Source organism: Corythoichthys intestinalis, chromosome 4 (assembly GCF_030265065.1).
Source record: "Corythoichthys intestinalis isolate RoL2023-P3 chromosome 4, ASM3026506v1, whole genome shotgun sequence".
Taxonomy (NCBI): domain Eukaryota; kingdom Metazoa; phylum Chordata; class Actinopteri; order Syngnathiformes; family Syngnathidae; genus Corythoichthys; species Corythoichthys intestinalis.
The window spans coordinates 8,254,657-8,278,392 of NC_080398.1; the positions used below are offsets into that span (position 1 = coordinate 8,254,657).

The 23,736-nt window shown below is 46.8% G+C and overlaps 1 protein-coding gene across 3 annotated transcripts in view; it reads left to right on the forward strand.

Annotated features, from left to right (window-relative positions):
* Positions 1-139: 139 nt before the first annotated feature.
* Positions 140-23,736, forward strand: part of LOC130914299 (ras GTPase-activating-like protein IQGAP3) — a 32,012-nt gene continuing 8,415 nt past the window's right edge. Inside the window, exons 1-33 of one of the 3 annotated variants that reach the window (XM_057833358.1) lie at positions 2,118-2,271; positions 7,665-7,752; positions 7,884-8,040; positions 8,105-8,182; positions 10,805-10,881; positions 10,950-11,017; positions 11,091-11,204; positions 11,278-11,456; positions 11,609-11,690; positions 11,745-11,902; positions 11,970-12,054; positions 12,118-12,281; positions 12,339-12,499; positions 15,474-15,589; positions 15,668-15,831; positions 15,913-16,003; positions 16,100-16,267; positions 16,336-16,478; positions 16,553-16,723; positions 16,817-16,900; positions 18,635-18,706; positions 18,761-18,830; positions 18,887-19,095; positions 19,155-19,307; positions 19,379-19,542; positions 19,786-20,010; positions 20,084-20,224; positions 20,295-20,379; positions 20,461-20,696; positions 22,259-22,391; positions 22,452-22,572; positions 22,630-22,750; positions 22,810-22,897. In XM_057833358.1, coding sequence (XP_057689341.1) covers positions 2,244-2,271; positions 7,665-7,752; positions 7,884-8,040; positions 8,105-8,182; positions 10,805-10,881; positions 10,950-11,017; positions 11,091-11,204; positions 11,278-11,456; positions 11,609-11,690; positions 11,745-11,902; positions 11,970-12,054; positions 12,118-12,281; positions 12,339-12,499; positions 15,474-15,589; positions 15,668-15,831; positions 15,913-16,003; positions 16,100-16,267; positions 16,336-16,478; positions 16,553-16,723; positions 16,817-16,900; positions 18,635-18,706; positions 18,761-18,830; positions 18,887-19,095; positions 19,155-19,307; positions 19,379-19,542; positions 19,786-20,010; positions 20,084-20,224; positions 20,295-20,379; positions 20,461-20,696; positions 22,259-22,391; positions 22,452-22,572; positions 22,630-22,750; positions 22,810-22,897 — 4,194 coding nt within the window. In that variant the 5' untranslated portion in view covers positions 2,118-2,243. Of the gene's footprint in view, positions 215-2,117; positions 2,272-7,664; positions 7,753-7,883; positions 8,041-8,104; positions 8,183-10,804; positions 10,882-10,949; positions 11,018-11,090; positions 11,205-11,277; positions 11,457-11,608; positions 11,691-11,744; positions 11,903-11,969; positions 12,055-12,117; positions 12,282-12,338; positions 12,500-15,473; positions 15,590-15,667; positions 15,832-15,912; positions 16,004-16,099; positions 16,268-16,335; positions 16,479-16,552; positions 16,724-16,816; positions 16,901-18,634; positions 18,707-18,760; positions 18,831-18,886; positions 19,096-19,154; positions 19,308-19,378; positions 19,543-19,785; positions 20,011-20,083; positions 20,225-20,294; positions 20,380-20,460; positions 20,697-22,258; positions 22,392-22,451; positions 22,751-22,809; positions 22,898-23,736 lie in introns of those variants that run through there. The other 2 variants (XM_057833357.1, XM_057833356.1) reach the window with 2 other exon arrangements.

Here is a 23,736-nt window from a genome sequence, read left to right on the forward strand (position 1 = left end):
GGTGCGGGTTTTTGTTCAAACCCATTAAGAGGACACCTTTTCTCCAATCTGGTGCTTTACAAGTCCAATCAGTTGATTGCAGTCAGGTGCTTCTTGTTTCTGCTGAAACCTCATTGTTTAAACTGCCTGTGCTGGGTCGGTTTTAACAAAGACCAGGACCCACTGCGGCCCTCGAGGACCGGTTTGCCCACCCCTGTACTACAGGTTACATGCCGTAAGTTTCGCTGGCCGAAGTTAGCGAGCCACTTGATCATAGATTTTATATAACTAGATGTCTAAATGAGCAGAGGCGGGTAGTAACATGTTACATTTACTTGAGTAACTTGAGAAAATGTACTTTGAGTAGTTTTACCACACATTACTTGTGTAGATTCGTGAAGAAAAAACCACTACTCTTACAACAACAATAACAATAACAACAGAGTCGGTACATTTTTCCTCTTTATTTCATGTCTTGACTTTATTTTTGCCAGAGATGTGACTTCAGTGGCTGGCTGTCTCAGTTTCACCAAAGAGACATCATAGCGCTAAGCACAAATCCATTATACCCGTCAGAGGTAACAATGTCTTACCACCACTAGAGGGCACTCAAGCTCCTTGGATGGATGACGTTTCATCGTGCTGTTGTGGTCTGAATTTGATGATTTGTGTGTCATCTTTTTGGCCTTATATGGTCATGTAATAGGGTATAGTACAGTATAATGATAAGAGTTTACAGTGGTACCACTACATATGACGTTAATTCATTCCAGGACCTTGTTTGTAAGTCGTATGTCGAGCAGGATTTTCCCATAAGAATACATTATAGTTCAATGAATTCGTTCCACAGCCCGAAAACCTACACTAAATTCCTAATAAATACTGATGTTACTATTGCAAATATCAATTACAAAGAGCAAAAAAATATAATTATGAATAAAAATTAGAATTAACTCAATTCAATTTTATTTGTATAGCCCTCGATCACAACAAGGTGGTCTCAAAGGGCTTTGCAGAGGCAATATGATACACAATCAGAAACAGCAAATGAAGCAACAAAGATGAATAAATAGATTCATAATAATAAATTAGCATATAATAATAGCAATAACTATAATAAAACCTCTAACAATGTAACAAACCAGGTTCTAATGTGGCAAAAATGTGTTTGCCTGGTGTACCCGAACGTGTCGCGTGTCTAACTTGACAGTGAGCGTTTTTACTTTCATTTTGTTTACTTGCTGTGGCGGACACTAGGCACAAGTTAATGAAATAAATGATTTGAAACCTGACAAAGCTGGCGATTTCTTTGGCGATGTTACCACAATAATAATTGCAACCTTAACGTATAAAGACTGGCGAACGGAGGAGGACCGCCGAGATAGACAATCTACAGCTGTATTGTTGAGCCCTATTTTTTTTTCATATTTTTCTGTCATATCCATCTTCATGTCAATAGTAAGCATCACCTTTTTTTTTTTTTCACCACCTGCACTAACATTGTTGGAACACATGTTGATGTCTCTCACAAGAAAATATGCCGTGCGTCCATCTTGCGGGAAAACAAACTACGGTGCTGTCATAGATTGTCATATTTAGAGCATGTCGTCGGATGTAGAAACAAATAACGAGTCAAATTTTACGTCGGGTGTTGAAAAGATCGTGTGTCGAAGCGATCGTATGTCGAGGTACCGCTGTCTTTAAATGAAGTCGTGCTGAGAAATATACCATTATTTATAATATTCCAAAAAAAAAATCAGACATTTTAAGCAGTTACCCGCAATGTTACTCATGAGCTGAGTATTCTTTTCAAAAAAGACTTTTTTATTTGTACTTAATTACATTTTTATATGACTACTTTTAATTTTACATGAGTAATGTTTTTTTTAAAGTAACGCTAGTTTCACCTGAGTGAAATTTTTGGTTACTCAACCGACCTCTGCTAATGAGCGAGATAAGAGAACAGTACTGTATTTTAGTGGAGACCAGCAGAGAAGTGTTCTGACGCAAAATGGCTGCCAGTTACTTACGTCTCCGCCGTTAAACATCTAGCATCATAAATGTGACAGTGAATGAGCTGCTTCTCCCAACATGCAACGCGGTACGGGCGGCCGCCCTTAGGCGCGGGTTTTCAAACTTAAGCCGGAAGTCAGCGACTTGAGCGCCCCTGTTCGTTCGTCGAGCTCGTTCGCTTCAACTTTTGCTACCTTCTCAAACGCTGACATTTTTTCGCTTCAACTTGGGTTTTATTGAAGACGTCAAACATGCCGGAGCCCGCCGCTCAGAGTCACTGTGAGTCAAAACAAGCGCAATGTTATTGATTGAGATAACCGCAAACGTGCACGACAACTCCGAAAACAACGCTTGATGTGATCAAATGCGTCTGGCAGCCTGACAGCTGTGTGTTTGTGTGGGATTTCCCTGCCGCATAAAGCTATTTCTGTGATTGTGTGTAGGTGATGTATATTTGTGAATAATGCACGCGTGTTTCAACTGTTGTTGTCACGATATTCCACATCGATTCTCCCAAAAAATGCTCGTTTCTCCGCACTCTTTTTGATATTGAAAGAATTCAATTAAATGAATCCTTTAAAGCCTGCGCCTATATTGTCTGATTTTGCATGCCTTAGATGTTGCCTTTACAGAACATTGGCCTGGTTGAGTCCCTTTTTCAGGACACCCTAACTTTCATGTCCAAACGTTTTTTTTTTTTCCTTCACTGACCAATTATAATCAAAATTTTGGACCCAAAACGACAAGGGAAAAAAAAGTATTATTTATTTATTTATTTTTGGGTCAAAATTTGCAATATTGATGTCCCATTGACAACCAAACATCCTCCACGAACCGTTCTGAAGCTTCACAATATTCATTCATCTTGTTAGGATAAACATTCAACAGAAAAAAATGAGAATGAATAGTTTTGTTTCATCATTCAACAGAAACGGCAGGTAAGGTCATAGGTGTTTTTGACCTTTCTACATACAATGGTCAGAACAGTTTATCTACAGTAGACCAACAGTGCAAAATAGTAGAGGTCGACCGATATAGGATTTTTAAATGCCGATACAGATATCTATTAAAAAAAAAAAAAAAAATCAGCCGATTGGCGATATCCAAAGCCGATTTTGTCAACCAATGTTTAAAGCCCTTATACTTTTTTTTTTTTTTTTAAAGCACCTTAGATTATTAAAAGTGATTTAAAATAAATTTAAAAAAAAAGCTTCAAGTTCAACAGCTTCAAATTAACAATGGGTACCTAATATGGGGTGCCGTTTGTAAAGCAGCAGATGCCGAAAATTTTGACAACATTTTCTCACATTTAGCGCCACGCAGTATTAAAAACGTGGTGTGAAATGTTTACAGTCACTGTTTTTTTTGCACATTTACAGCATTATTTAGCAACTTAAATATTTTTAAATAATAAGTATTGGACTTGAATGTTTAAATCCACAACTAAATATTTAAATCTTAAATGCAAATCTTAAATGTATATTCTATACATATATATATTTTAAATGCACAGTACTGTATATTTTTATTATATTATGTATATACAGGATATACTGTATGTATATATTTTCACCAAGTGGAAGCTTCCATGATCCTAATAAATTTAATAATTTAAAAAAAATATATATACAGTGCTGTGCAAAAGTTTTAGGCAGGTGTCCTTCCTGCCTAAAACATTTGCACAGTACTGTATATCCTAAATATATATATGCAATTTATATCCGAAATATATATCATAAATCTGAATTTTATATTAAATCCTAAATGTAAATGTTATATCTAAATACTACATTTAAATCTTAAATCTGGAAACAGTTGAAACTAAATATTTAGCGTAATATGCAAATTCACATGACTGGATACCGGAAGTAACAAAATAAAAGCTGGAGCAGCTCAGACTGTTTGTTTACGTTGCTTGAAAATGAATAAAACCTATTCAACGGTGGCAGTCGGCTCTTGGACATGATTTATTGTGATAATAACAATATCTAGATTAAAAAAAATACACATTTAGGAGAAACCATTTAAGGAGTATTTTGTGCTTTTAGTGATACATTTATGCACGAGCCCAGTAAATTTACTATGAATAGCCACGAGGGGTCCCAGTTGGACTAAACTGGAGAGCAAGGTTGACTTTTCTAACTTCAACTGCAAAAATCCAGCGTTTCTCACAGTCGGCAAAGGTGAGCTGTAAGAAAATATGTCAGGTGAGTCAAATTTAGCCGAGACTATCGGCAGAGCTATTCTGACTGCAATACAAAAGTTTCCCAGTCAGAAACGTGGGATTTTTGCAGTTAAAAAAGTTTGCATATTACGCTAAATATTTAGTTTCAACTGTTTCCAGATTTTAGTTTTAAATATAGTATTTTGATATAACATTTACATTAACGATTTAATCTAAAATTCAGATTTATGATATGTATTTCGAATATAAATATATATTTAGGACATACATTTAAAATATATATACATTCAAGTCCAATACTTATTATTTAAAAATAAATAAATTGCTAAATAATGTTCTAAATGTGCAAAAAAAGTGACTGTAAACATTTCACACCACGTTTTTAACACTGCATGGCGCTAAATGTGAGAAAATGTTGTCGTAATTTTCGGCATGTGCTGCTTTACAAACGGCGCCCCATAACCTGAGGCGTAAAGGATTAATTTGCTCTAGTGCTGCCAAACCAACAACAGCAGAACTTCTTTTTCAATTCAATTCAATTTTATGTGTATAGCCCCATATCAAAACCTTCACAATCATATTTTTATGATTATACAGACTCAGCGAGAACAGTACAACTACAAACCCATCGGGACGTCACGATGAGATGTAATTAAATGAGATGGAGAGCTTAAAAGGATGCTTGCCATGCTTAAGCTAAGGCTAACGCTGCCAGTTACATTTAGAGTGTAAGGATCACTCAGTAAAAACCTTAAAAGGCTCCAAAAAAAAACATTGCGTATTCTCTCGTGCAATATTAAAAAAAATCTCACAATGTCTACAAAACAGGTGAAGCCTCTCTGTAGCAGCCTGCCTTCAAGCTGCTGCAGGGTCCTTCCGGGTTCCTACCATCAGTCAGCGGCGGCTACAGTTGCCCACACAGATGCCTTATCAAAATCCTTTTTTGAAATGGGTTCATTTCTTTTTGTTAATCGGCCGAAGGCAGATGTTGGAAAGAATTCGGCCGGCCGATATATCGCTCGACTTCTACAAAATAGCGAAAAAGATACATCCAAAACAAAATGGGTTTGGAAGATATCTCTTTTTAGAGGTTAGGTGTTGCACCCACCACAATATAAAAAGTATAAACTGTACATATTGTATGCATCATGCTTTGATAGGGTGATTGGTGCAATACCTAACCTCACAAAGAGATATCCTCTTAACCCATTTTGTGTTTGATGGTATATGTATATTTTGACTATTTTGCACTGTTGGTCTACTGTAGATACCTAACCTGTTTTGACCATACTACTGTATGTGTTAAGGCCAAAAACACCTGTGACTAAGCATGTGCTGATTACCTGTTTCAAGATATACCGTGGAATAAAAACGTCAAGGTTTCAAAACCGCAAAAAATTTCCGTCCCTAAGGTATTAGCTACTTTTTATGTCTCAAAAATGCAGCTGCAAGGCTCAACCCTCCCCCACTGGTTGTTGCTCAGTGTCTTTGAGTCAGCTGTGCTGCACGATGGCTGGAGGAGGTGAAACACCTGAACTTTTTCCCCCATCAAAGAAAACCAAATCGCCGGTATGGGAATACTTGGGCTACAGAAAAGTTAGACGGCCGCGGCCTGGAGGAGGAGGGCCGACCGACATGTAAAACGTGTTTCTGGAAGGTGGCCGCCGAGGAGGCAATACTTCCACTGTGATTTCGCATTTATACAAAATTAAGGGTTTGTATACACCGTCGTGAACGTTTCCCACCAGCTACGAGAGTTAACTCCAGTGTGTTTAGTATGTCTGGCGGTGGTGAGACGTGTTTTTTTTCTTCTCTCTGGCAACTGTGTGTTGAGAAAGTGTGTATACGTGATACGAGTCATACACACGTGCTTTTTATGGAAAATAATTCAATTATTTATGTTCTGATAATAATGTTGAGCTGTAGGTTTAGGCTCACCGAAAAAGCTGCGTTTACTTTAATTTTATTTAGAATATTTCAGTTATTATAAAAAATATATATATATATATTGTAACTTAACATTATACTTATGTTCCAATTTACTAATATGTTTTGAAAAATAATAATCCTGTTCAACGGTGTTACACGAAATTTCCGGGTTCGCGGTGAGTCAGTAAGAGGCACACTTTTGCAAAATAGACAATGTTTATTTATGACAATTGCAGAGTTCAAAAGGTTTGTTGAGTACAATCCCACAAAAGCAAGCAGAATCAGCACAACATATAAAAGCAATAACGCTAGATATAGATTGTCACGTCTAAAATCCCCGCGCTACCGTCTAAACTCAAATATTCCCCTAACCTTGAAAAGAACACTTACTGTGACAAAAGGGCGGAGAGCCAACGCCCCGATCAGAGTCAGAAGAGGAACAAAACCGAGCGATCCGTACGTTATCCTTCGGAGGACTCTGACGGGGTGGAGAATGCTCCTGGCTTTATAACAGTACATCTCGTGAGCATGAAGGTGGCCGGCCTCTAAGCTCAGAAGATGAACCATTTTGCCCATGTTCCCTCCCCGCTATGGTATGAGATTCCCTCCCAGTTGAGGTTTGTTGTGTCACAGGGGCGCCAGTATGTCGTGAGTGCAGAACACATTATCTCGTGAGATTCCCTCCCAACTGTGGAACCCAGACACCAGGATGGTGTGAAGAACAATAACAGGTGTCGAAGTGGCGGAGTAAACAAGGAGACGTTGTTACAATCAAGGTCACAGAGGCAATCATACATCACAAAGGCATAATGTGCTTCACTTAAGGCATAATGTACTAATGTTAAGGCATAATGTGCTAATTCACTTCGGGTCACATAATATTTTCCCCCATCAAATGGAAAAAAGTTTTTTTTTTTTTTTTAAAACCCAGATATCTCAAAGTAACACATTTTAGAACTTTAATTGCAATACCATGAAACCGTGCTATTTTTGCTTAAGTTTATCATACCGTCAGAATCTCATACCGGCACATGCTTACCTGTGACCGTACCTGCCGTTTCAGTTGAATTATCAAATATAAAACTAACCAGTCTCATTTTTTCTGTTGAATGTTTATCCTAACAAGTTGAATCAATTTTATCAAGCTTCAAAATGGTTCGTTGAGCATGTTTGGTTGTCAAAGGGACATCAATATTCCAAATTTTAACCAAAGACTTTGGGATTTTTGGGTCCAAAATGTTGATTTGAAGAAATCAACAGTTCGGAAATGAAGGTTATGGTGTTTTGGAAAAGGGGACCCAACCAGGCCATTGTGAGAAAATTTTCCCTTTCAAATATAAAGGCATGCAAAATCGGACAAAATAGGCCCAGGTCTTAAAGGGTTAAAGGAAAAAGCAAACTATCAATAGGAGTGGAAAGCCAAATTTGGCAACAAATTTGTGGTCAGCAAAATCAAATAGATAATTCAGCAGCGATACTTTTGCAATCAAATATGCTCTCCGGATACAACCTTTCAATATGAACACGTTTGATGAGCCTCCTTTAAACTTCTGCACAGACGGACGCCCGACGGCCGAGCAGATGGACGAGCAGAGGCTCCAAAATGTGGCCTATCACTATTTATGCCGACTGGAGGAGGCCAAAAGGTGAGCTTCCCCCCCCCCCTAATTTCCATTCTTCCAAGTCGTCAGTCATTGAGCTCGGACGACCTCTTTCGTGAAGACTGCCAGCCAATGATTTTTTTCCCCCCTTAACTTCTCGACATTTGGTACCACAGGTGGATGGAGGCGTGTCTGGGGGAGGAGCTTCCGGCCCCCGCCGAGCTGGAGGAAACCTTGAGGAACGGCGTGGTCCTGGCCAAAGTGGCCCATCGCTTCGCGCCCGCCCTGGTTCCTCGCGAGAAGATTTACGACTTGGACCAACGGCGATACGAGGTGCGTGCGCGCGAGCGCTTCTCCCCTTCCGAAGCCCGGCGTGTTCATCCTTTGGCATTTTCAGGCCTCGGGGGTGGAGTTTCGCCACACTGACAACATCAATCGCTGGAGAGACGCCATGATGGCGCTGGGACTGCCGCCCGTAAGTGAACCACCCAGCCAAGTCCTTGAAAATATATCTATCCATCCAGCCGCCAAACGAGTGACTGTTGAAACGCACCAAATTTTTAGGGCCGTCTCTGACAGCGCCACTTTTCACTTGCGTTGCCATTGTTAGGCTCCCGATACAAATTCCGATGCCCATACTGTACCGACACCACGTTTTTTTTTTCAAATAAAATAATACGGATACCGTACTTGATTTTAAAGAATGTCTTTTTATTCTAAACGAAGGCATTCTCACTTGAATGTAAAGTCACGGCTACCACGGCTCACTCGGACACGTTATATCTAGAGGTGTGCAAAATTTCCGATTCTTAGATTATTCGCGATTCGGCCGTGGAAGAACGATTCACAAACATCCAAATTCCGATTATTGAAATATGCCAAGTAAAGCAGAAGTACGACACACTCAGCGCGCCGCGCGGTCTTCGGTACGCAATTAGGGACGGAGCGAGAGTAGCTAAACATCATGCTTCTCATTACCCGGCCCCTCGGGTAACGCCAATGCTCAACTCACGGCTCTAGCTCAACTCATGCCACGAGATGAAAAAAAAACAACAACATACCTGACTGCTGCCGAAAAGCTGCTACAAGCCACATTATGTTACGGTAGATATCATTTATATAGGACTAGATGCATTATACCTTCGGTATCGTTACCAGCACATCTACAAAAAACTAGATGCGGGCGTTAGTAATGGCCGCCATCTTAAAGCAGTACACTTCCCTGCAAGGCTGTTGTTGCGAACCTTCCAAGCGAACCTAATTAACTTTTTATCTAAAATACTCCTAAATCGGTAAAATATTGACTTGAATCTATCTTTAAAATAGTTTTAAAACTTTTACATGTTGAAAGTAGACAAAAGAGAAATTATGGAATAACAGGAGCAATTTTAACAACTTTAACGGTTGATTCACAACATTAAATTAATTGAAAGTAGTTTAAAGCTGCTGATATAGAATGGGGACTGGAGTTTTTTTATTTACTGTTATTTTTGTATATTTGTTTACTGCTATATGTTAACTTGATATTAAAATAGTAGTTTGGTTTAGCCTGAGAGGATTTTTGAACAATTTTGGAACTAATGTACAAAACAAATTTAAAAAAAAAAAAAAAAAAAAAAAAAAAAAAAGGAGTGGGGTGCATCAATAATCGTTTTATAATCGAATCGGAGCCTCTGAATCGTAATCGTAATCGAATCGTTAGGTGCCCAAAGATTCCCAGCTCTAGTTATATCTATGAGAGGCATCAGACGCTACCACCGTAGCATCATGTGGGCGTGGTTTGTAGCAGTCAGGTATTGTTGACCAAAATGGCCTCAGGGTGGATGCCTCACCGGCATTTCGTAATAACAAAAGCAGGACGCATCTGGACTTCCTTGGATTTGGCAAAACACAAGGGGTCCGCTTGAGATCTTTTGGTAGGTGATGCTGATCCCCCAGGTATACAAAAACGGGACATTCCGAGAAGTACTGTTATCGCACTTCTCGGAATCAGCCGTGCACGTGACTGAGTTTTCGCCACAGACCGTGGACACGAGGGCCTTTGTATGGACTGGGACACAAATCCACATTATTCCCTCCTTTTGTAGTTTTCACTACAAACACAAAAGCAGAGTTCCGTCATTCAACAATCCCACACAACACATGAGTCATTCCCTCTTCCCCAACATTTTCCCTTTTTTTTCATTCATTTTTCACGAAGCGTCCAAAGCGTTCTTTCGACATGTCCTGATATCAAACAGTTCGGTTCTTTGGACTATTGATGTGTTTTGGTCCTGGCGAATGGGCGTAGATCAAGTTCATGGGACATGAGTCTTGATGGTCGTTTACAGGGGCAAGAAAAGTGCTCCGTCGTCCCCGTTCAAATGTAGCTATAAGCGATGTTTCCGCTTATGTCATTACCGGCCAGAGGATTATTGTGCCTCTGTGATTATTGTGAGTTTGGGGGGGCGCGAAACATTTACGTCTTCCTTGGGGGGGCGTGACAGAAAATAATTGAGAAGCACTGCTCTATAAGAACGGTATCTGGGGTCCCTCGGTCCCTTTTCTTCGATCACCTGCCGATGATCGGCACAGTGTCCGCCGGAGGGATCCCTTGTGGTGAACGGCCTCCCTCGTCGTGCCGAGTTGATGGCACGGCACGCCGCACGTAGGGGGAGGGCGCTCATTCCGCCCCCTCCCCATTGCCAGCCTCCCGGATGGACGTCATCGCCTCTCGCGGTTCCCCAGTGCTCTCACGACGTCCCACATAAAACGGCACGTCTCGCAGAGAGACTCCTGTTATCGCACTTTTCGGAATCGGCCAAGTACGCGACCGAGTTCACGTACCGACCGTGCGTACTAGGGCCTTTGTACGGACTCGGACACGAATCCACATTAGACCGACGGTTCGGAAACTACATCTGGGAGAGTGCCCGTTATTTCTTAGTATTCCTCGATACCCCCCCATGACATTTTAGTGCCGTATCCGTACTGATACTAGCTTCTGCAACGCTGTCATCCAATCTAAGATTCTTGAGAAAGAGGACGGAAAGTTGGGTTGTTGCGGACCGTCCTTCCTTTTTGACCCATTTTTCCAAATGCGCTGCTGTCCCTTCAGATATTTCATCCTGAAACCACAGACATCTATGAGAAGAAGAACATGCCAAGAGCCATTTACTGCATACACGCGCTCAGGTGACCGCCTCGCCCTTCGTCCGCTCGGCCGTCCCCAACTTAACCGGCTCCTTTGTCTTGTCCCGTAGCGTGTACCTGTACAGACTGGGCCTGGCTCCCCAGATCACGGACCTCTGCGGGAAGGTCAAGTTTACGGGTAAGCGCCCGTCCTCGTCGGCCGGCCCCTTTGTCGCAGGCGTAGCCCGGTATTCACGTCGCCGTGCGTTCAGAGGAGGAAATCGACAACATGAAGCTGGAGTTGGACAAATACGGCCTCCGGCTTCCCGCCTTCCACAAAATCGGGGGAATCCTGTCCGACCAAATGTCGGCGGACGAGGCGGCGGGTACGAACCGCCGACGCGGGCTCGCCGAGATCTTCCCGCGTCACCGACGTACGCGCTCCGGTCCTCTGTTCAGTCCACGCGGCGGTGATCGCCATCAACGAGGCCGTGGAGCGGCCCGACGTCGGGGCCGCGGCCGAGGCGCTCGCCAACCCCGGCGCGCGGCTCGTCCGCCTGCGGGAACCGCTGATGTGCGTCTACCGGGAGACGCTGCTACAGGCTAAACGGAGGAAGGCGCGGCGGGCGGCCGGCGAGGTGAGCGACGCAGAGAGTGGCTTTTAACGGATCGGACGTCTACTCGCGATTTAGATTTATTTCGGCTGCCGTCGACGGCATCCGATCCGTTCAAATTTTAGAGCGAATGAACTGAATGTACTCAAGGCACGTGTGCGCCGCTCGACTTTCAGGACGGGGAACCCCGGGAAAAAGAACTGTACGAGGAGTTTCTGACTCGCGCCGAAATCCAAACCGACATCGACCGGGTCAACGGTGAGCACCTCGTCGACACCGAGGCGCGGCCCGCACTAACGTTTGCCTCCGTAGCGCGATCGGCGCTAGAGCTCGTCGACGAGGCCGCGGACGCCGGCGACGAAGCGGCTCTCCTGCGAGCGTTGCGGCTGCCGTGTCTGGCGCTCCGCGGCGTCGGCGACGGGGTCCGCTACCTCGATCGAGTGGCGGCTCGACGGCGGCTCAAGGGCGAGGTAAGTCACGGTGCGGTTTGAAATATACTTTTCGGACATCCCCCAAAAGACGCGTTGACATCATTAGCTGGGCTCCGTGGACCCGCTTGAGCCCGAAGAGCTTCAAGAGGCCGTGGACGACGCCAACCGGGACGCTCGCGACGCCGTCGAGAGTGAGCCGCCTCTCGCCCCTGGCCCATTCCTCGCCGGGGCGCGTGACATTTTTTTTCTGACAGCGCGAGGGGCGACAGACGATGTCAACGAGTCGTTGCGAGGCGACGACCCCGGACGCACCGTTGCCTGTCTGACGGCCCCCGGCCTCCGGCTCCCCCCGGTCTTCCCTTGCGCGGCGTCTCTTTATCACCGCCAACTGAGGCTGTTACAGATGCGCGCCGCGCAGGTACGTGGACGCACCGCGCCGGTTGGTTCCACGCTGAAGTCTCCACGCTTCCCGCAGGGGACGCTGGATCGGGAAGAGCTGTTCGTCGCCGTGGAGATGTTGTCGGCCGTGGTGCTCGTCAATCGAGCGCTGGAGGCGGGAAACCCGCGGCGACTGGGCTCCTCGTTGGAAAGCTCCTCAGCGGGCTTGACGGACGTGGACCCCGCTCTGATGGACAAGTAAGGCGACGACTAGTGTTGCACCGATAGATACCATTATGGCTACTGTTAAAAAGCACTAGATTCGGACCGCAGGTCTCAATGCACAATTCCGATATTTCATCATCCCTGTTTTTTATGGCTTGCCCATTCAGTCTGCCTTTTTTCCATTAAGGGGAGGCTCTTCAAGTGCGCACTAATTAGCAGTCTGACTCGTTGAGCAAACTGACCCGCATACGCAGAAGCGTCAAAACAAATAAACACACATGCTGGCTCTACGTCATTCTGGGCTGGAGTGATTATATTTTGATTTCCAAAAAGGGGACACAAAAGACAGATGTTTACTCTTATGGTCAGAGTTTATATGGATTGGTAGAACGCACACATACAGTACGGTCAGTTTGCCCCGACTCTCGGCCATGTAAGCAATATTGAAATATAGCTCATACGGCGCAGAGAAAGAAAACCAAACATTCTCTAACCTTTTTATTTTCGGAACGACTGAGGTCAAGCCTGCCTAAAAAAGCAAGCGTTCAAGCTTGGCCATTGCTGACGCCCTCCCTGCCTCTCTTGCTCTTTGCTGACGTAATTGCTGCACAAATTCGGATTTGGGAGAGTTCAGACCGTAGCCGCATTCTGGAAAAAGAGAAGATTTGAACCTCATACGAAAGTCACCTAGATCGGATTTGAAATGGTCCACTTCTATGCGACGTGTCCCGTTCAGACCGTCAAGTTAATGCCTCACTCGAGGTGGAGAAACACGAAAAAATCACCCAAACGTCATCGCCCAATCCAAGACGGCCGCCGTAAAAAAGTAGCGCTCGTCACCCTTCCCGTGACGACGATCCACGTCCGGTCGCCTGGCGTCTAATTGTCGTCCTGCCGTGAATTTCAACGAGTTAATCACTGGTAGACGTGCGGTCCATTTGAAATGGAGGGGTGGCAGACAATGACATCTTCTTCCACTTCAGACGGATTGACCCCGAGCGCTGGCAATGTAATAGATACTTTGATATTGAGAAATAAGCTACGGTGGTATGAAAAAATATCTTCCCTTTTGGAATTTTTCAAATTTATGCATAAAATCACCATCAAATGTAATCTGATCTTTTTCAAAATCACACAAATGAAAAAAACAGTGTCTGCCTTGACAAAAACCACCCAAACATTTGTAGATTTTCATCTTTTAATGAGGATAGCATGCAAACAATGACAGAATGGGGAAATAAGTGAGCCCTGTGAGACTAAAAGAGCAATTGAAACCTTTTTTTTACCAAATTAAGTCAGGTGTGTGCCCAGTTACTGATGACTGGTTTAAAGCTGCCCTGCCCACTATAAAACCCACACCTGGTAAGAAATGTCTTGATGAGAAGCATTGTCCGATGTGGATCATGGCTCGGTCAAAAGAGCTGTCTGAAGGATTGTTGATTTGTATAAAGCTGGGAAAGAATACAAAACCATCTTTAAAAGTCTGGATGTTCATCAATCGATGGTCAGAGAAGTTGTCTTCAAATAGAGTTTGGCACTGTCGCTTCTCTCGCAAGGAGTGGCCGCCCACCAAAGATGATGCCAAGAGTTCAGCGCAGAATACTCAGAGAGGGAAAGAAAAGAACCCTAGAGTGTCTGCTAAAGACTTAAAGAAATCACCGACACAGTCTAATATCTCTGTGCACCTGTCAACTATATGTAAAACTTGGGCCAAGAATGGTATTCACGCGAGGACTCCACGGAGGAAGCCATTGCTAAACATTGTTGCTCGTTTAATGTTGGCAAAAAGACACTTGGACACTCCACAGAGGTTTTGGCAACATATTTTGTGGACTGATGAAACCAAAGTTGAATAGTTTGGGAGTAACACACAATGTCATGTGTGGAGGAAAAAAATGGAACATCAACACCTCATCCCCACCGTGAAGCACGGTGGAGGGAGCATCATGATTTAGGGCTGTTTTGCTGCCTCGGGGCCTGGACATTTTGCAATCATTCATGGAAGAATGAATTCAAACATTTATCAGGATGTTTTGCAGGTAAACCTTAGGCCGTTTGTCTGACCGTTGAAGCTAAAAAGAAGATGGATGCTGCAAATAGAACATGATCCAAAACAACTTCAGAAGAACAAAATACACGTTCTGGAGTGGCCAAGTCAAAGTCCAGACGTGAACTCCATTGAGATGCTGTGGCATGACCTAAAGACAGCCATTCCTCCCAGGAATCTGACTGACCTACAGCAGTTTTGTCGAGAAGAATGGGCCAACATTAGTCCTGATGTGCCAGACGGATCTGCGGCTACAGGAAGCGTCTGGTTGAAGTTATTGCTGCCAAAGGGGGTGGCACAAAATATTAAATGTGATGGTTCATTTACTTATTTTTCCCCCTTCTGTCATTTTTTCCATACTATCCTCATTAAAATATGAAAGCCTATAAATGATTTTAGTTTTAGTTAAAGCAGACAGTTTTTTCATCTTTGTGATTTTGACAAAGATCAGATCACATTTGATGGTGATTTTATGCAGAAATGTGAGAAATTCCAAGAGGTTTAGATACTTTTTCATACCATTGTAGTTATGAATTGATTTGAATGTCAATGCAATGATGCCCCGCCCGAGCAAAATGGCTGCCCCGAGGCTCTTTTGGCTATTTTTCCTGAGTACTTTTAAAGCAGAAAATGCATTTTCTGCTGAAATTGCAATGGTAGCTTTGCTTTGGTTCGTGAAGACATAAGACACTTGCTGTTGATTTCTGGAGTACCTTCCTGTATATTGGGGGGCATTTCAGGCTTATTTCCGGTGGATATACAGTAGCCAAAAATGGTATCGGTGCAACAATCATAATTTAATTTATTTTTTTCCCCCTTAATGTCATTGTATAATACTTGTCTACCTTTTATTTACTATGAGCCATGTTTGTTTTTGTTGTAAAGCACTTTGGGAACTTTCGGGTTTTGTAAAGGGCTATATAAATTGACAACACGAGTGACGATAAAGAACCCGCGCAGGTACTTGTCACATCTGTCTGAGCTGAAGCGGTCGGCGGGCTGCCAAATGCTGACTTGGAACGAGCTTCAGAACGGAATCTGGCTGGTTAACGAGGAGGAGCGCGCCCAGCATCAGCGTAGGTCGCCCGCACGACCGTACTCCGTTAGACTCATCGCTAATCGTCCCGACGCCCGGGCGACCTCCCGCCCTTCAGAGATCCTGGCCCTCCGCGCTCTCGACGAGGCTTTGACCCGCGGAGACGCCGACCGGCTGCTTTCCGCGTTGCTGCTGCCCTCCAGCGGCGTGAAGGAAGTTCTGCCCGCCAACATCGGCCGCTACCTCAGCTCGATGAACGACGCCAGGCGGCGCAAAGCGCAGGTAAAGGCTCGAGCGTACGTGACCGACCCTGACGTTTCGACGGGCCGCCTTTTAACGAGCGCTCCCCCGCGAACCCATCAGGTGGGTCGAGACGCGGGAGCCGAGCTGTGGTCGGCGGAGGTCCAGGAAGTGGTGACGAGAGTCAATCGGGAAACGCAACGAGCTCTGAAATGTGAGTCGATCGTTTTTGTGTGGGAATTTTTCTGCCGACGTATGCCGAAAGCAAAGTCGCCGACGACAGTATTGACCGCGTACGTTGTGCGCGTAGCGTGTCTGGCGGTGGCGGCAGTCAATCAAGCGGTGAAGGAGAAGCAGGCGGCGCAGACCCTGCGGGTGCTTTCCCTTCCAGAGGTGGCGCTGCAGGGCGTGACGCGGCGCCACGCGGCCGAGTACCAGACGCGGCTGGCCGCGCTCGTGCGGCGCAAGGCCGCGACAGGTGATGCCGCCGCTTTCCGCGAGGTCGGACGTCCGCCACTGAGGCCTCCCTCCCGTTTGTCTTGACAGGAGACAACAAGAGTCCCTGGGTGGGCGTCCCGACCCCGGACGGCGACGTCTTCTTCTTCCACCTGAGCAAACTGGAAGGCACCTGGCAGAAGCCGCCCCACTTTGTCCACAACAGCGTCTTCCTGGACCGGCGCGACATCCAGGTGCCGCTTTGTTTGGCCGGCCGGCCGACCGAACGCACGCTAGCACGCTCGCCCCCTCACGCCGACCGTCGTAGGAAGTGGTCAGCGACGTCTGGGACGACCATCGGCGGCGAGAGCTTTGGGCCGACAACGTCGAGCTGATCGAGCGCCTGCAAGCGGGCGTGCGGGGATTCCTCGTCCGACGCCGTCTGGCGGCCCGCCGTCGTTACCTGCTCGACAACGTCGGCGCCGTCGTCCTCATCCAGGTGCGAAGAGCGCGGGCGAAGCCCGAGTTCACTGGCCGGCGGCCGATATTTTTTCAATCCAATTTGGGGACTCTGGGAGAGTTTTGTGTTCAGGCTCACTGGAGGAGGTTCATCCAGCAGACGGCGTACCGGCGGCGGCTGCAGTTCCTCTACACCAACTGGAGGGCGGCGGTCAAGGTACATGTCCCTATATACAGTGGGGCAAATAAGTATTTAGTCAACCACTAACTGTGCAAGTTCTCCCACGTGAAAATATTAGAGAGGCCTGTAATTGTCAACATGGGTAAACCTCAACCGTGAGAGACAGAATGTGGGGGAAAAAAACTGAAAATCACATTGATTTTTAAAGAATTTATCTGCAAATCATGGTGGAAAATAATTATTTAGTCAATACCAAAAGTTATGACAAAGTCTATATTACAAAGTCTCAATACTTTGTTATGTACCCTTTGTTGGCAATAACGGAGGCCAAACGTTTTCTGTAACTCTTCACAAGCTTTTCACACACTGTTGCTGGTATTTTGGCCCATTCCTCCATTCAGATCTCCTCTAGAGCAGTGATGTTTTGGGGCTGTCGTTGGACAACACGGACTTTCAACTCCCTCCACAGATTTTCTATGAGGTTGAGATCTGGAGACTGGCTAGGTCACTCCAGGACCTTGAAATGCTTCATATGAAGCCACTCCTTTGTTGCCCTGGCTGCGTGTTTGGGATCATTGTCATGCTGAAACACCCAGCCACGTCTCCTCTTCAATGCCTTTGCCAATGGAAGGAGATTTTCACTCCAAATCTCTCGGTACATGGCCCCAATCATTCTTTCTTTTACACGGATCAGTTGTCTTGGTCCCTTTGCAGGAAAACGGCCCCAAAGCATAATGTTTCACAGTGGGTACGGTGTTCTTCAGATGCAATTCAGTATTCTTTCTCCTCCAAACACGGGAACCTGTGTTTTTACCAAAAAGTTCTATTTTGGTTTCATCTGATCATAACACATTCTCTCAGTCCTCTTCTGGATCATCCAAATGCTCTCTAGCGAACCGCAGACGGGCCTGGACGTGTACTTTGTTCAGCAGGGGGACACGTCTGGCAGTGCAGGATTTGAGTCCCTGGCGGCGCATTGTGTTACTGATAGTAGCCTTTGTTACTGTGGTCCCAGCTCTCTGTAGGTCATTCACTAGGTCCCCCCGTGTAGTTCTGGGATTTTTGCTCACCATCATTTTGACGCCACGGGGTGAGATCTTGCACGGAGCCCCAGATCGAGGGAGATTATCAGTGGTCTTGTATGTCTTCCGTTTTCTAATAATTGCTCCCACAGTTGATTTCTTTACACCATATTGCAGATTCAGTCTTCCCAGCCTGGCGCAGGTCTACAATTTTGTCTCTGGTGTCCTTCGAGCGCTCTTTGGTCTTGGCCATGGTGGAGTTTGGAGTGTGACTGACTGAGGTTGTGGATAGGTGTATTTTATACCGATAATGAGTTAAAACAGGTGCCATTAATACAGGTAACGAGTGTAGCCTCGTTAGAAGAAGTTAGACCTCTTTGACAGCCAGAAATCTTGCTTGTTTGTAGGTGACCAAATACTTATTTTCCACTCTAATCTGGAAATCTCTAAAAAAACAATGTGATTTTCTGTTTTTTTTTCTGTCTCTCATGGTTGAGGTTTACCCATGTTGACATTTACAGGCCTCTCCAATCTTTTCAAGTAGGACAACTTGCACAATTGGTGGTTGACTAAATACTTATTTGCCCCACTGTACAATACGGTTGTTCTTTTGGATCAGTACCGATACACCACTAAAATGACAGCGTCGGGGAGTACTAAGAACAAATGTGCTAGTAGATGTCCGATCCATTTGAAGAGGAAGGCTTTATCGCGTTTTTTTTGAACGTTGATCTGGTCTCCGTTTCAGATTCAAGCATTTGTGAAGATGTGGCTGGCCAGGAGGAAATATCTGGCCCGCTTGAGTTTCTTTCAACAAAACGTGAGTTTGCCCGTCGGTCGGCGCCGAGCGTTCGTTCACCGCTCCGGTCCGCAGGTGGGCGCCGTCGTCAAGATCCAAACCTTCTTCCGAGCCCGCCGGGCGCAGGCCGAGTACCGGACTCTGGGTAAGTCTTCCGTCCGACGCGGGCGTCCGTGCGCGCGACTGACCGCCGAACGGCAGCGCGATCGGACGCGCCTCCCCTGAGCGTGCTCAGGAAGTTCGTCCACTTGCTGGACTACGGGGACGGCGACTCGAGAGAGGAGGTGGAGCTGGCGCGTCTTCGGGAGGAGGTGGTCCGCGCCGTCCGCTTCAACCGGCGGTTGGAGGCCGACCTGGACCTGATGGACTTGAAGATCGGGCTGCTGGTGCGCAACAGGGCCACCCTGCAGGTGAGGCGCCAGCCGTCCGCTTCCCGCCGCTCCGTGCGCCTCACGCCCCTCTCCCGCAGGAAGTGGCGTCTCAGTGCAAGAAGCTGACCAAGAAGAATAAAGAGAAGCTGTTGGGCATGATGGACGCGGAGAGGAGCAAAGGCCTGAAGGCGCTCAGCCGAGAGCGCAGGCAGAGACTGGAGGCCTACCAGAACCTCTTCTACCTGCTCCAAGTGGGGTCTGGCGTCAGGGCCGCGCCGCTCCGCTCATCTTTGAGCGCGCTGATCGCGACGTTGCCTTTCAGACTCGCCCGTCCTACTTGGCGCGCCTGATCTTCCTGATGCCGCAGAGTCGGAGCTCGTCCTTCGTGGAAATGCTGATCTTCAGCCTGTTCAACTACGGAGCCGACGATCGCGAGGCCTTCCTTCTCCTGCGTCTCTTCACGGAGGCCCTCCGCCTGGAGATAAGGTCCGCTCCGCACTCCGTAGGTCTCGACTCGTGAAGCTCCGACATCGTGATGGAGGTCCACCGAGAAGGGATCTTCAGAAGCCCATTTAGAGGCCGAAATTCTTTTTTTTAAAGTGCTTTGATAATGAAATTCAAAGTTGTCGAAGTTTTCTTCCGCTGCTTCCCTTTGTAACAGCGGCCACTGGGTGGTGCTAATCACAATGAACAAAGAAAAATCATCACCCACACCTTTATCGCCGTCAGGTCGAAAGTGAGCGAGCCTCAGGATGTGATCAGGGGGAACCCGTTGGTCATCAAGATGCTGGTCAACTTCTACCGCCACGACCGGGGACGCAACGTCTTGCGTGAGATCTTAGGACCCGTCCTCGGCGACGTCCTGGCGGCGAGCGAGCTCAGCGTCCGGACCGACCCGCTGGAGGTCTACAAGAACTGGATCAACCAGACCGAGAGCCGCAGCGGGCTCAAGAGGTGCCGAGGCCGAGCCGTTTAAGGTCGGGGTTAAGGTTTTGGCTCACCCCTGCGGTCGGTCGGCCCCCGCCAGCTCCCTCCCCTACGACGTCTCCCCGGAAGAGGCGTTAGCTCACCCCGAGGTCCGGCGGCGCGTGGACGTGGCCGTGGTCAACCTGCAGAACCTGACCCAGAGAATCCTCAAGGCCATCGTTTCCAATGTGGACCAACTCCCGTAAGCTGCCGCCTGCACTCCACTCCGCTTCCTCCTCCTCCTCCTCTACTCTTCCTTTGCATTTGCACAGGTACGGCTTGCGCTACATGGCCAAGGTTCTCGGAGACTTCCTGAGGTCAGAGTTCCCGGCCGCCGGCGAAAACGACGTCTACAAGGTCCGTACCGTCCTTCCTCATTCGGGCGCGTCGACGTGATCCGGACTCTGAGTTAACCTGCGATTTGCCCCCCGGACGCAGGTGGTGTGCAACATGTTGTACTACCGCTTCATCAACCCCGCCGTGGTGGCGCCGGACGCTTTCGACGTGTCGGAGCGCTCCGGGATACCGGGCGGCACGCGGCCGGACCGGCGCCGCCTGCTGGGCTCGGCCGCCCGCCTGCTGCAGCGCGCCGCCGCCGCCGAGCGCTTCTTGGGCGACGGCCCGCACGTGGCCGCGCTCAACCGCTATGTGGAGTGCGCGCACGCCACCTTCAGGTCAGGACCTTTAGCCATCTTTGACCGGGTGGGAGTGTCCAGAGCGCTGCCTGCGGCAAATGGCCAAAATACCTTCTGAATATAGCCTGCGCAAGCGTACATTCCATTGCGCTTGTTAGCTTGAACAGCTAAACAATGCCTCTTTAGTTGCAGAGGGCTCAAAACCTGACAGCATGTTGACTTTTTGTCTATTGCATAAATGGGACAAAGTGAGCTGTCGCTGGACATGTGTATTTTGTCTTGGTTTATCAGATCACTCCTGTTGAATTGGGGGCACTTCTTGTCCATACTGGGTCACTTGCTATTCATTTGGGACATTTCGTGGTCCCCTCTTGTTCATATTGGGTCACTTCCTAATTGATATGGGACCATTTGAGTCTGGGGTGTTTCCTGGAAATACCAGGTCACTGCCTGTTGATTTCTGGGCATTTCGGTGTCACCTTCGGTTGATAGCTGGTAGGAGTGGGAACCTCTTGGTACCTCACGATACGATACGGTTTGCGATACAAAAGCTCACGATAACGATGATCTGACGATATGGCGATACAACGATTATCGATACGTTGGTCAGAATATCATTCTAGGATATTCTAAAAACAACTAATAAACAGAAAAACAAGCTTTTGCTGTGAATTGGAATGAGTTTATCACGAGAAGATGTCCAATCCATTTGAACTGAGAGGGTGGCAGCGAATGAACATTCGTTCATTCAAACGGATTCAATGCCTATGGCTGTCAGTAGCAGCCAATGAGGTCATTTTGGGCCATTTAAGGTCATTTACCTCTTGATTTTCAGTTACTTTCTGTCGATTTTGGGGTATTTTATGGGTCACTTCCTGTTCGTTTTGTGTTACAGACCTGGGAATCACCCAACTGAATAGGCAGTGACTCAAACCCAACAGGAAATGACCTGTAAATGAACAGCAAGTGACCTCGAAAATCGGACCCAATGACTGTGAATGCTGTGGTTTCCAATGAACCAACGTTCCCAGTCTAAATGGATCAAGGCAGCCTTAGAGTTAACTGAGACACTATTATGGTGGAAGATTTTGGTAGCAACTTGTTTTTGTTGTTTTTTTTGTTTTGTTTGTTTTTTAGACATTGACACCTTTTTAAAATAATATCTCGATTCTTGCAGGGGCATATCGATAACGTTTTGGGATACAAAGTTTCATGATTTATCACCATTTCGAAATTTTGTTTCACCCCTAATAGCAGGTCGCTTGTTTTCTTTCGATGGAACAGCAAATAGGATAGCACCATTGGAAATGAATTCGGTACATGCTATGCTACCATCAAATATATTGATCGGAATATCCATATAGCTCTTTATGGATGGTTTTGTCTCATTGACCACCTTTGACTAAATCCATTTGAACCGGGAAGCCGAGCGATCGCCGTCGTCATCACCGATCGACGTCCGATTCGTTTTGAGGTCCCGGTCAAAATGGATCGGACGCCGTCGAGTTAATACATTTTAAAAAAAAAACAGAAAAAAAGTTTGCACGCCCCTCTATCTAGACTATCGAGCAAAAAGAGCTTCTATCTGCGCTCCGCCACAGGAAATGGGTGTCGCACGTGATCGACGTTCCCGAGCCGTCGGAGCGCTTCGGCTCGGACGAGTACTCGGAGACGCTGATCGTGGGCCGGCCTCTCGTCTACGTCTCGCTGGGCGAGCTGCTCGACACCCACCGGGTGAGTCCCGGGTCACCCGACCGCGTCGCCGCTCCTCGCTGACGACGACGTCGCTCGCAGCTGCTGTTGGAGCACCGGGACGTCTTGTGTCCCGAGCCCGCCGATCCGCTGGGAATTCTGCTCGCCGAAGCGGGGCCCGTTCCCACCCGGCTCCAGCTCACGGGCGTCGCCGACGGCCCAGGTACGAAGACGCCGCCCGAGCGGGCGTCGACGGTGACGCTCGCTTTTCACCGCCTAGACGACCCCGCGTCCGATTGGAGAAAGACGGAGGTCTCGTTGACGCTCGCCGACAAGTTCGGGGTCGCGGACGAGCGTGACGACGACGACGACGTCGAAGACGCGGGAGTCCTGCTGCTCCGGTGAGTCCTCGGGAGCCTCATCGTGGCAAATTTAAGCGCCGACGGAACTTTGTGTTCAGCACCAAGCGGCTGATCGCGGACGTGATCCGGGCGCAGCCGGGCGACACCCTCGCCGACGTCCTCCGGAGCGCCGCCACGCCCGAGCAGGTGAAGACGCTTCTGGTCTTTACCTCCGCGAGCGCTAACAAAGAGTAATCCCGTTGCGTTTTGTCACGTCACGTCGCGTCCTCCTCTCCCCCACCTCGGCTCCTCGTGTGTGTCGATTTGTGTTGCAGTCGTGCTGGACCGGTACTGAGGTCTTTGACTTCTGCCGGATAGTGTGCTGCCATTTTGAGAGGGTGGTTACTAGAGTGTTGCAAAATTTCCGAGTCTTCGATTATTCGCGATTCGGCCGTGGAAGATTCGAGAACGATTCACAAATTCCGATTATTGAATTATACCAGGTAAAGCGGAAGTAAAACACAGTCAGCGCGGTCTTTGGGAGACAATGAGGAACGGACCGAGAGTAAATATCATGTTCAACTCATGCCGCTAGATAAAAAAAAACAATCATACCTGACTGCGGCCGACAGCCGCTACAAACAACGCCCAGTTGCTAGCTGCTATAAATCATACGGCTACAGTAGATATAATATATATGTAGAATTAGATGCAAAAGGACAGCTGACGTCGATGTTAGAACATGTATTATTGAACAGAGATGCGAAATGACAGACTTTCCGGCGTAAGTAAACAGCTGTCATCTTAAAGCAGTAGACCTCTCTAGAAGGCTCTGTTGTAGCGAACCTAATGAACTTTTTATCTAAAATACTCCCAAATCGGCAGCATCTTGTCTTGAATCTATCTTTAAATGATGAAATAGTTTTAAAACTTTGACAAAAGTAGACAGAAGGGAAATTGTGGAATAACGGGAGCAATTTTAACAACTGTAACAGTTGATTCACAACATTAAATGAATTGTATGTAGTTTAAAGCTGCTGATACAG